This window comes from Mustela nivalis (assembly GCF_964662115.1).
Source record: "Mustela nivalis genome assembly, chromosome: 10".
Taxonomy (NCBI): Eukaryota; Metazoa; Chordata; class Mammalia; order Carnivora; family Mustelidae; genus Mustela; species Mustela nivalis.
This window is the reverse complement of record NC_139029.1, coordinates 13,766,530-13,778,779: the sequence shown is the minus strand read 5'-3', so window position 1 is coordinate 13,778,779 and position 12,250 is coordinate 13,766,530. Positions and strand designations below refer to the sequence as shown.

General features: G+C 57.9%; 1 protein-coding gene across 1 annotated transcript; it reads left to right on the top strand.

Moving 5' to 3' along the window:
• Positions 1-8,282: 8,282 nt before the first annotated feature.
• Positions 8,283-11,273, top strand: CAMK2N1 (calcium/calmodulin dependent protein kinase II inhibitor 1). The gene is made up of 2 exons (XM_082684515.1): positions 8,283-8,458; positions 9,948-11,273. The coding sequence occupies exons 1-2, from the start codon at positions 8,293-8,295 to the stop codon at positions 10,016-10,018; spliced, it is 237 nt and encodes a 78-aa protein (XP_082540641.1). The 5' UTR covers positions 8,283-8,292; the 3' UTR covers positions 10,019-11,273.
• Positions 11,274-12,250: the final 977 nt, after the last annotated feature.

Below are 12,250 nucleotides of genomic sequence, written 5' to 3'. Positions count from 1 at the left end.
CCCAGCCCCTCATCTTCTTTCCTAGTATTTAAGGTTCTTCATAGTTTGGAGCTTCATAGACTCTTGCAATAAATTGGCCCATAGTCTTTTTTTTTTAATTTATTTTTTATTTATTTTCAGCATAACAGTATTCATTATTTTTTCACCACACCCAGTGCTCCATTCAATCCATGCCCTCTATAATACCCACCACCTGGTACCCCAACCTCCCCCCCCCCTCCCGCCACTTCAAACCCCTCAGATTGTCCATAGTCTTTATTTCTTCCTACCCTTTCCCACTGCCAGGACTCGCTGCATGGGATCTCTCCTACGGTTGCAGTTCCCGCTATTACCTCCAGGTGGCGCTGTGCCCTCACAGTTGAGGCCGGCTGGAGGCCTCAGGAACCACCTAGGCTGTGCTTCTAAAGGTCTTTGCCAATTTTCTCTGCTCTCAGGGGCAAAAACAGGCCTGGAAGGATCCCGAACTGCTGATCTCAAGTCTAGCGGGGCACAGCCTGGAAAGGAGAGAAGCAGGGATTTTTCTCTCTGGTTCTTTCCTTTCTCTCCCCAGCTCACCAGGAAGCTGGGTGGAGATGTGAAAATTTCAAGAAGCCCAGAAAATTCCGGGGGAAAAAATCCGCCATTTCTCCCCCGATAATTTTCCAGGCATTCACATCTTTAAATATACTAACCATGATTTCTTTCAACAAAAATGAGATATGCATAATGCATCACATGTTCTTAAAATACCCAAATGACTTCACACTGGTAAAGGATGCTTAAAAAATTGTATGGCATCGATTCTGATTCTCCCCCAAGAAGTGTTTTCTCGGCAGGAGAAAGAAGTGTCTCTTAGCCCGGCCTGCTGTCCTTGCTCTCGGTCTCTTCTGCCCTGCCTTTGCCTTTTTGCCCCCTCATCCAAGTGCCCAGCTCCTCTGTCCCCTGATCGGGCTGCCTCTTGTCAACTACTTTACTCGGCAGTCCTACCTCTTATCTGCCCTGTTTGCCTCTTGCCTTCCAATGTGGGTAAGAGTTTGTTCCTCTGTGTGTGGATCTGTCCTCTTCCCTGAGGCTTTCTTAGGCTCTCTGCTTCTCTCTGGGGAGCCAGGGGCTGCTTCTGTCTGCTTCTGCTTCTGTGTGGCTCTCTCCCCTCCATCTTTCTCACCTGCGCCTGCACCTGCCCTCGCAGACGGAGTTTCCTCTTTCCCCGTGCCCTGCTCAGGCAGGGTAGGATGCGGAGGGCTCTGTGACCATGCAGTGGCTGCTTCTCACTCTTCTCCCCTTCCTGTTACATCGGGATTTCCATTCCTAGGGAGCAAGGGCCCTTCTGTCCACCCCCGGAGGGCTTTAGGTGGTGGGATTCACAGCATGGGACTATCCCCTGCAATGGCCCCACAGCACCTCATCGGATCCATACAATCTCCCTTTGAGGCTGATGAAGTATCCCCCTTTCAGAGCTGTGAAGAATTCTGGCTCAGAGAGGGAAGCAAGGCATCCACGCCCATGCGTGTGGTGTAGGGAGGGCTTTAGGAAGGGGTTTAGGAAGGGGTGCAGCTGGGCGAGGCACGGGTCTTCTGATTTACTCTCTTTTACTTGCTCTTCAGCAGGTCCAGTAGACAGATCTGTGCCGGGAGACCTGGGGTCTTGGTCCTGACGCTGTCTCCTTCTGTTGTCGCAGGAAACTGTTGGGAAATGGCAGTTGTGGGATCTAGTCCTGCGTTCTTTAACTTTCAGGGGCCATGGAGGTTCAGAGATCCCCTGGAAACTGGGTACACAATTTTCTGCTTCTGGGAAAGAGAATCCCATCTCTTTGATCAGATTTCCAAGTTCTCGGCTCACAAGGGTTAGACTCTTTAAGCTTAGAGCCTCTCCATTTCTGTGGGTATGCCGAGGTGCAGAGGCTGGAAGAGGCTTGTCCTGGGTATCCTCAGGGAGGCAGTGTTGCCCAACAGTTGAGAGCTCAGCCTTGCCACAGACGACAGACCTGCTGCCTCTCCTGGGCCGTTGCAGCCCTGGGCTTGCCACTCCACTTTCCTGGCTGCAGACCCTTACAAATGGTCTAAGACAGATGAGAGTCACTCCCAAGGTAATGGTGAGCATAGACTGTCTACAGCCGTTAGCATGATCAGGGGCCTGGTAAGCTCTTAGTAGTGACTGGGCAGTAGGAATTTGGGGTCAGGAGGTGGTGGTGGCCCTTTCTGACTTGCTGGGGGTCAGTTCCTTCTTTGTCCCCTTCAGCTCGGCTCATAGCTGTGGTGGGGTCAGGTACCCTTTCGTCAGCAGACTTTGGGCCTCTTGGGAGCTCTGGACAGATGAAGGCAGACACCTAGGTAAAGTATCCAGAGCCCTGGATTCAGAGTCAGACCCCAGTTCTCAGGTTCCTGAGCCCGCCCCATGTGTCTCTAGGGCTACCCATCCCTGTCTGCCCCTGGGGTCGTGTGGATGCCGGAGAGCACCATGGCACCAGGCCTGTCAGCTGCTCTCATTTTTTCCCAGCCCGAGAGGGGCTATCATTTCCCAGGGTGACACAGAGCCCCAGCACCCCAGGGGCTCGGTCTGGTTTGGGGGTTGTAGGCAGAGCTGCTCTCTTAGAGTTCCAGGACCCCCTCGTCCCCCCACGTGTGAGGATGCAGAAGGAGGAGGGTGGGGGTGAGCGGAGACAGGACGCCATACGGGTTGTCCCCTTTTCATGTTCTGGTGACATTTGGCTCCTAAACCCCTCCCAGCTGTCCTCGCCCACCGTTCTTTAGGTTTTCCTGAAGAACCTATGGGACTCTTAACTCTGTGGGCTGTGGGCACAATAAAAACTTAAAAATTTAAAAAATCACTCTCCGATACGTTTATTTATTTGGTCTGAAACACAGCAAACGTCCTTGTTGAGAAAGGCCCTTTTTTTCTGACTAATGGTGGGTGCGGCATCTCCCGCCCCCGTGCAGTTCCGGGCGGGCTGAGCGAGACAGTGCTGACGGAGGGGAGCCCTCCGTTCCAGCAAGGCCTGGCCTCGGGGCCCCAGTTTCCCCGTCTGTGCCGGGAGGAGGCTGGACTAGCTGAACTCTGGGTGGTTTCCCACGGAGCTGTCTCGAGCTCTGGGCATTCTTTGGAGACCCTTCGGGGAGGGGGCGGTTGGGGGGAGCCAAAGGGTGGGTCTTGAACCCTTAGCTCCCCAGCAGCTTGCCTTTTATCTATTATTTACTTACTGGGGTCTCTTGTGAGATGATTTCTGAAGAAAGGGGCTTGGTGATTAGACAGATGAAGGGAAGAAGCGAAGAGCCCTTGAGCCGTCCTGGGAGAAGGACGGTGCGGCCACCGACGTCCTCAACACACGTTTGCTGAAGGAGTGAGAGACACACGAATTCTTCTCTTTCTGTTTTTCGATTCAAGGCCTAAGTCACGTCCATGCGTTAACACGCCTCTCTCTCAGGGCGTGTTCCCCGGGCATATGTGCCAGAGCCGGGGGGTGGGGGGTGCGCAGCAGAGGCCCTGCCTGGCTGCACCCAGGTTCCAGTCCCTGAGCCAACAAGGGTAGGGGTGACACGGGTTGGCATCCAGACTTGGCTCAGAGCTACGATGCCCTGCTGGGAGGCCTCTTAGCCTCTCTGGAGGTGACCAGCTGGCCATTGACCTCGCACAGCATCCTGATGGGAGGCTAGGGTCGGAGCCAGTCCTGGCAAGTCTCCACACTCCCCGCACTCCCCTCTGTGGCAGCATCCCTGAGGCTGAAGTTTCCCCACGGTCTCATTCTTCTCTGAGTTCTGCCATCGCTCTCGGCTGCGGCCACTTGTGCCCTGGTTTCCCCGTCTGGATAGGAGAGAAGGGAAGGAAAGAAAGAGAACCACTGTGTGCCAGGTTTGTGCTGGTGCTGCTGGGGCTGGCTTTCCCTTTATCCTCCCCCCACCCCCAACACTGGTGTAGGGCTCAGTGCACAGCAGGGACCTGCCAAGATCTATTACTTCAACCTGGGAATGTCAGTGCCCCAGGGGCCATGGATGTAGTCCAGTCCTGTGGCCCCCAATTCTACAGAGTCCTAGGGTCCCTTGAAGGAGATTTCAGATGAAATTTGAGGGGAATGCCCCCCACTTTTGCCTCAAGGAGTTTTTGTCTATTTGAATTTGGGAGAACTGGCAGATTTTGCAGTTGGAAAAAAGATGCGATTTTCTTTGTTTTCTATTTTGTGATGTAGAGTCAGCGGCCTAGGGGAGAGCACCAGCTTATTCAGGGCCACAAAGAGAGTCAATAGCTGAGGATGAGAAGTACATTCATCCAGGACTTACTGTGTACCAGGCATATGATGAGTGTATGAGCTCCTTTCCCGAACAAATAGGAATGATTGTTTATTCCTGACCAAATAGGAATAATTATTAGCCCCATTTGACAGATGAGAAAACTGGGGCACCATGAGGTGAAATAATCATGAAATTAGGAAATGCCAGGTTAGGGATTTGAATGTGGTGCCCCCAGGGAAGGCTGCCACCCACCCCGGGGGCTACTGCACTAGACCGTGTATTGCCAGTCTTCCTTGATGGGTAGCAGGGAGGGCAGCTTCCTCTCCGGTCTTGCTTGGTCCACTCCTCCATCTGGCCCTGGAACCCTCAACACAGCCCTGGGCATCTGGCTCAGAGCCAGCCCCTCAGCTTTGGAGGAGAACGCACAAATCCCCAGGCTATGTCTGCATCCAGGTCTAGTGCCCCGGGAATAAAGGGATGCCCCACTGGAGGCTGGACAGAAGGGAGGATGGTTGCGGTATTTGTAACTGAGACAGCTGGGAGGCGTAGAGGTGTGGACAAAATACCACACTGATTCACACTTGCTCTTGCAGCACGGTCATGTGAACTTGAAGACACCAGTGAAGACACCAGTCAACCTTCAGGTACCTTATCTGTAAAATGGGCCTGACTGTCCTAGTCCTGCAGCTTCTAAAGGCTAAGGGAAGGCTCCGAGGGAGGGTGTAACAGTCATGGAAATGCTTTTCTAACTGTCAAGTGCTGAGTGCCTGGAGGGTGTGTGTGTGGGTGTGCTTCGGGAAGGGGGTGTGTACTGAGCTGGGAAGGTGCAATGCAGCCACCTTTAACCTTATTTGGAACAGGGCAAGGAAAACCTAAAAACAGATGCGGTTTAAAAGCCGGCTTATCTTCTTACTCTCCCTTGCTGTGTGTGCAGGGTTCCTCCGCCCTCCCTGTGCTGCTGTGCTCACCTCTGTAGAGCAGGGACTGGGCTGCATGCTCATTGTGTAAATTGCTTCATATCTCTGCAGGTAACTGGATGAGTAGGGTGGTCCCAACCCTGTGGGGAGTGTCCCCTACAAGGACCTGGAACTACAGCTGGCAAGAGTGGCTTCTCCTGGCTCCATCACTAGCCTGTGACCTTGGCAAGTCACTTATCCCCTTTCTGGGAATATCGTTAGACAGGGATGGGAGGTCTCCTCTTTCTACCTCGGAAGATATTTATTTTGAGAAGCAAGGTCAATCATGGATGTGAAATGCATTGGGGGGAGAACAGAAAAGCAGGATACATTTGTAAGAGCTTCTTGTTGTAACTCGATCATCCTCCTGGTTATGCTTTTGTTTTCTCTTCCAGCATTTGGCCTGATGCTAACCTCAAAGCAGACACTCTGCAGAGCCTTCATGAATGGGGCGGCTTGTGGAGGGGAAGCAAAGGGAAGCTGCAGACCGGCACTGACCAGCTGACTCGCTGGGGGATTTGGGGCAGGCCCCTGAGCCTCTGTCTCGGGGTCTTAGTTGCCCTCTTGTCCATGAGGTTGGGCTGCCTCGTCCCTTAGGGATCCTCCCAGCTCTGACAGCTCAGAAGTGGGAATGAATGAAGCGCTAGTGTTCTTTCTCACTACTCATTAAGCACCAGGAGCCTGATTTCATTTTGTTCTGCTAACAGCCCTGTGAGGCATCCAGGCAGCTAGCCAGCCAAATGCCCCATTTTACAGCTGAGATAATGGAAGTTCAGAGAGGGGACGTGACTTGTCCCAAGCCACACAGCTAGCCAATGACAGGATAGGGATTCAAACCCAGGCCCCCTCCCATTCCCCACCCATCCCATGGATCCCACTGTCTCTGTCTCCGGTTTCTCAGCCCCCTTCCTCCGCTCTACCCCAGGGTGCCTGGCTTCTGGGCAGGGGTCCCTTTTGCACAGTTGGGAGAGGGGGCTGGTCTGGCTCCTCTCTCGTCGCCGCCTCGACCAGATGTGGTGTCCTAAAACCCACACTCCTTTCCCTCCCACCTGCCCCCACGCGGAATTCCAGAAGGAAGGGGAGCGTGAACCTGAGGGTGCTCCTTCACCAAGGGTGGGGCCAGGTGCTGGGGCAGCGGTTGGTCCAGCTGAGGCCTCACGAGGGGGGGGGGGGATCTAGATGTGTTCCCTGGCTCTGCCTTCGCTGGTGGCACGACCTAGGGACGGTTACCCCTCTCGGCACTGGCTCTGCCGAGTGAAGGCGCTCTCTAGGGGAAGAGCTGTTGGCTTTGGGCGAGGATAACAAGCCCTCCTCACGTCCCTTTCCCCCCTCGGAGTTACCATCTGCTTGGCAGATGCGCCTCCCAGGCCTCTGGGGGCTGCCCCAGTCTCCCTCCCGGGATCGGGAGCCCGCTCCTCGCCACAGAAGCCACAGGGTCTCCCCAGGGCTCGAGGCTGTTGCTGGCAGGGAGGTCCCCCAGGGCAGAGGGCTGCAGGCCCGGGGCGTCCCCGGAGGAGGAGGAGGAGGCGGTGGACGCCGAGAGCCCGGCACCCCGGGCGAGCCCGGCGTAATGAGGCACTCCCCTCTCCTCCGGGAGGCGGGGCTGCCCCCTCCACCCCCCCATCCGCCTCCACCCAGAGGCCTTGCGGGAGCCCGAGTTCTGAGTCTCGGCTTGGGAGCAGGGCCTTCCAGGGCGATCGCCGTGGGGGAGGAAGGGGGTGAGGCCCAAGGGGCCGGGCGCCGGACGTGTGAAGGGGGGAGCGCCAGTGTGGCGGGGAAAGGGGGCTTCCTGGTTTGAGGCCGGCGCGGGAGGCTGCGTCCTCAGGTCGCCCTCGCGCCCTCCGACCTTTCGCCCAAGCGTCCGGCCTCGGGGGAGACCGGCGTCCATCTGTCCTTCCCGGCGTGTGGTCTTTGGCCCGCGCCCCCCCACCCCTACCCCCACCTCCCGCCCCACGCCCCGTGCCCCACGCCCCGTGCCCCGCGTCCTGCCGAGGCCGAGCGGGCGGCAGGTCCGGCGCTCACCGGCTCGGGGCCGGATAAACACCCCGCGGGAGGGGCGCGGGGGGAGGAGGCGCCCGGAGGCCGCCGGGCCGGGGCGGGGCTCGCGGGGGGCCCCTGGGCGCAGGCGGGCCGGCGGGGGCCGGGGGCGGGGGCAGGAAGCGAGCCGCGGCCCGAGCCGGCCCGCGCGGCCCGGTGACGTCGCGCGGCTTCCAGGGATCTCTCCCCGCGGCCCCGGGTCCCCTCGTCCCCGCCCTCCTCCCGCCCTCCTCCCCGCGCCTCGCCTCCGCGCAGCGGCCGGCATTTCTCGCTCGCAGCTCGCTCGCGGGCCGGCTTCTCCGTCCCAGCCTCCTCCTCCGCGCTCCCACTCTCCGCCTTCCCTCCTCGACCCTCTTTCTCTCCCCGCCGACCCCGTCCGCGCGCCTCTCCGCTCCGCCCTCGGCGGCGGCGAGCCGGACCCGTCGCTGCCTCCCCTTTCTTCTCTCCCTCCCCTCCGTCTCTCCCTGCCGGTTCCCCTGCTTCCCTCTCCCTTTCCCCTCTGTTTTTCTCGCCGTCTCCCTCCCGGTTTCTCTCTCCCCTCCCTCCCTCCGGGCATCCTCTCCCCTCCACCCCCGTGCCCTCCCTCCTCCCTCGCTCCCCTCCCCCTCCGCCCCTCGGCGCCCCGCCGCTCGCCGCTCCCCAGTCAGCCTCCCCGAAGCCGCGCGGCCGCCGCCCGCACTCGTCGCAGGACCGGCCCGCCGGGCTCCCCGGGGTGCGCCCTCCTCGGCCCCGCGCCCCGCGGGCTCGCCGGGACACCGCCCCCCCACTCCGGCTCGCGGCCCCGCCCGGCCCGGCCCCCGCCCAGCGCCCGAGCGCGCCGAGGATGTGAGTCCTGCTCGCGGGTGCCGGAGCAGCAGCCACTCGCGCGCCGAGCCGGAGCGTAGCGCAGCGCAGCGCCGGGCGCTCGCAGGATCGCTCGGGCGGGCGGCGCGCTCTCGCCTCCGCGGTGCCCCCCGGCCCCTCGCCGGCGCCACCGCCGCAGCTGCCCGCGGGCGGTCCCCGGCCGGCCGCCCCCGGCCCCAGCGCCGCTGACCCTGTCCGCCGCGGGCGGGGACGCGGGCGGAGGAGGCGCCGCCGCGGAGCCCCCGGACGCGACCATGTCGGAGGTGCTGCCCTACGGCGACGAGAAGCTGAGCCCCTACGGCGACGGCGGCGACGTGGGCCAGATCTTCTCCTGCCGCCTGCAGGACACCAACAACTTCTTCGGCGCGGGGCAGAACAAGCGGCCGCCCAAGCTGGGCCAGATCGGCCGGAGCAAGCGGGGTGAGTTAGCGGCCCCCTCCCCGGACGCCCCTTTTCTCGGGCGCCGAGACCTGGCCGAGGTTTGTGGGGGCTCTTCAGCACCCGGGAGCCGGTTCCGACCGAACGGAATCCCATCGCGCGGAACTGGGGGGATCCCGCACTGCGGGTCCCGCGCCCGCTGGCCGCAGAAACCCCTCCCCCTCAGCCTGATTCCCGCTGGGGTCACCCAGGGGGCGTGGCGGCCCCGAGCTACCGCGGGGGCTGGAAGGTTATTCTCGGGTCCCCACCCGCGGCAAAGTTTGCTTTTCGATTTCTAACCCCCCTCCCCTTTTGCGCAGTGTAGTTGCAGCTGCACTCGCTTTATAACCCGGGGGTGGGGGTCCCAGGGCTCCCCCAGGGACGGCGTGGAGAACTGCTTGGGGGGAACCCCACTCCCGCGGGGAAGGCTAGGGGCTTTCGGGGCGCACGGCTTCTCATTGTTACTTAGCACGGGGAGGGGGGTGGCGGAGTCCGAGCGCTAGGCGCGGGAGCTGGAAAAACCGGGGGGGAGACTGGGACGCAGCGAGGCTCGGAGAGGAGCTCCAGAGGCGCGGGGACAATGAGGGGACCTATAGCTGCCCGGAGATATTGAGACGCAGAGATGGGGGGCTGGTGGGGGAGGCGGGTGGTGGATTGGGGGAGACCGAGAGGGGCAGAGGCCAAGACAAAGCTCGGGAGAGGGAGCCAGAGCGGGAGACAGCGAGCCGGGGACGCCAGTCGGAGAAGGACAGAGAAGCAGCTGAAACAATGAGGGAGACCGACACCCCAGACGGAGAGAGACCCAAAGACCTCGACAGGTGACGGCCACGCCGAGAGACTGCTGGCGGGACCGAGGAAGGCGAGGCTGGCTAGGTAGAGGCGGTGAGAGAGGCGGAGGGGCCGGCGGACGCCGGCAGCACCGGGAGGCTCTGACCTCTGCCGCGGCGGGCGGAGCGGAGGGGGCGCGCAGGAGGGGTCGCCGGCCCTGGCCAGGCCAGATCCGCGACCCGCCGCACGCGGGGGCCCCCGGGCCCCCGCGTGCCCCCTTGCTCCCCGCATCTCCGTACCCAGAGCCTTAGACACCCGCGCCGCGCTCGGGGCACCCCCGAGGGTCCCCGAGCGGGGACCCTAGCACCTCCTCCCCTCCGCCTTCTGCCGGCGAGCCTTCTTTCCATAAATGCGCCGGGGAGGTGCGGTTCGGTGAGGACGCGGCCGGTCCGCGTCTCGGCTGCGGCCGGGCCTGCGGGATTTGCGCCCTTTCCGCCGCCTTTTCTCAGACCCGAACCCGGGCTCAGCCTGGGGTCGGGGGGAAGCGGTTCAAAGGGAAGCGGCACAGGGTCCCCGGCGGAGACAGAGGAGGTTGGCGCGCGAGGAAAACCCCCCTCCCTCGGCCTCCCGCATTTCTCAGTCCCCGGACGTAGCGGGCGACATCGGAGACCCCCGGCGAGGCCCAGGCGCGCTCACGTCTCCTTCTCTCCCCCTTTTTTTGCAGTGGTTATTGAAGATGATAGGATTGATGACGTGCTGAAAAATATGACAGACAAGGCACCTCCTGGTGTCTAACTCCCCCAAAGACAATGAGTTAAGGGAGAGTAAGAACGGCGGTAACAGTTATTGGCAAAAAGCATGAAAAGAGAAAGCACTTTGAAATTCATGACTAGCTTGCTACCCACGATGAAATCAACAACCTGTATCTCGTGTCAGGCCGGGAGACAGACGAGGCGCGAGAAGGAGGAGGAGAAGGCTCTGGGCTCCTCAGCAAAAATAAAAATTAAAAAAAAATTAAAAATTTAAAAATCACTATATACACACATATAAAGAAATAAAAAAGAAGTCTCAGTACAGCTATTTGTCAAAATTAATATCCATTTCCTTTTATATACAGTGAATATTGCGCAATGATCTGGATTTTGAACCACTTAAATAATGAAGCGGCAACACCGGGTGTTTTGAGGTGTTGGCATTCTTCACTGATTTGGCTGTTCCCAATGTTTACACTATTTAATCTTGCAAAAATGATTCTGTGCACTTGGATGTGAAATGCTGTCCGGTTTTATTTTTTTATGTTGTTATCCTTGGATGTATGAAAAATCAGCAGATGATCTCTATAGATACTATGTTTTATTTTGGTCATCATTTGAAGTTATCAGGAATGTGCTTAAAACAAGAAGAGAACTTTTCTAAGGAATGATACAAAGGAAGAATCCTTGTTTTATTTTAAAATGACTTGTAAAGCTTGTGTTTCTTTGTTGCTGCAAGCTATTTGCCCAAGTTAATGCAAATGGACACATTTTATATGTCAGGAAAAAAACCCAGAAAAACAAAACAAAACAAACAAAAAAAATGCTTGAGCTCTTTCTAACCTCTTCCTGCAGTCTGTTGTGTGAGCAGCCTGTTTTTTTTCTCTAATATTGTGTCAGTTTATTCTCTTTAATGGGCTGTAAAAAAATGTAATCACAAGAGTGCCAAATATCTTGAAATGCCGAAAGGCATTTTGGTTTCTTTTCTTTTTCCTTGTGCTCTGAGTCCACGTAAAGGAATGCTTGGAGTGTCTTTTCTGTTATTTATAGGGGTTCTCTTAAGGCACACCAGCTGCCTGTTTTGCATGGTATTTGCAAAAAAAAAACCAACAAAAAAAAAAACGCCTCTTGCGTGAGGAAATCTTTTACCACTTTTTGTTTGCAACTTTGGACCTCAAGAGGTTTCTTCCCTTCCCTGTTCCCTCTTTTCTTAATTCGATATTCTGGATGTCGCACCTGTAACCAGCACACGGGGCTCTTTCTCCAACTTAAAATAAAAGAACTGTCCCTGTGTCTCACTCCTCTCTGGTCTCTGCTTTGGTGTCGGGGGACTTGCTTTTGTCTGCTGGCTGCAGACCAGAAGGAGGGACTGGTAGCTTTGGTCCAGGAGGCAGCAAAGCAGTGTGGAGGGCCCCCAGGGCGGTGTTGGGCTCAGATGGCAGGAAAGACAGTAGACTGACAGGGCCATCGCCGGAGGGAGAGTTCATTCCATTTGGATTTGCAAAGGGCTCTCCCTGCTTCCCTGCGGTTGCTGCCATCCCTTGGGTGCTGGCGATGAAGGTCCCGTGTGTTGGGAGGCAGGCAGTCTTGTTAAAAAGAGTAGTGTTTAGAGGCTGGTGGACTTGGATTAAAATCCCAGCTTCTTCGTGTCCTACCTATATGGATTTGAGCAAGTCACCTTGCTACTTGAAGCCTCAGTTTCCAAATCTGTGAGCTGGGGGTCAGGCAGCTCCTGCCTCCTGGAGTTGTGGGAAGTTTACCACCACACCCAGCAGGCTGTACAGGCCGCTCTATGCCCATAGAATGCTTCACCTGGGGTCATCTGTCCTCAAAGGCAGGACTGAGGAGCAGCGACACCCTTTCCCCTGGACCTTGGGCTTCTGGAGTTCACAGGCCATTGCAGAGTTCACAGGTCACTGTGTAAGGGATGGGCCCCGTCTTCTGGGGCCCACACAGCCTGGTAGGTCTCAGGCTTCCCTCAATCACCAAAGAGGGTCCTTATGAAACAAAATCTCAGTCCCTCGCGGGGTTCTGGGGGCAGGTAATGGTGATGGAGCAGGTCCCTGTGTGGGGAGGGTTTGGGAGAAGGGTTTTTGGCTGAAGAAAGGCCTGGAGAAGTTTTTTTTTTCTTTTTTCCGGGGGCTGTTCTGCATCCAGGAGCCTCAGTGCCGGGAGTTTTTAATGTGTTTGTTGTAAAACTGTCAGCCAGGGAGTCACAACACCGCTCATGGTGACAGGAGTGTGATTGTGACTCAGACATCAGGTAAGACAGGCC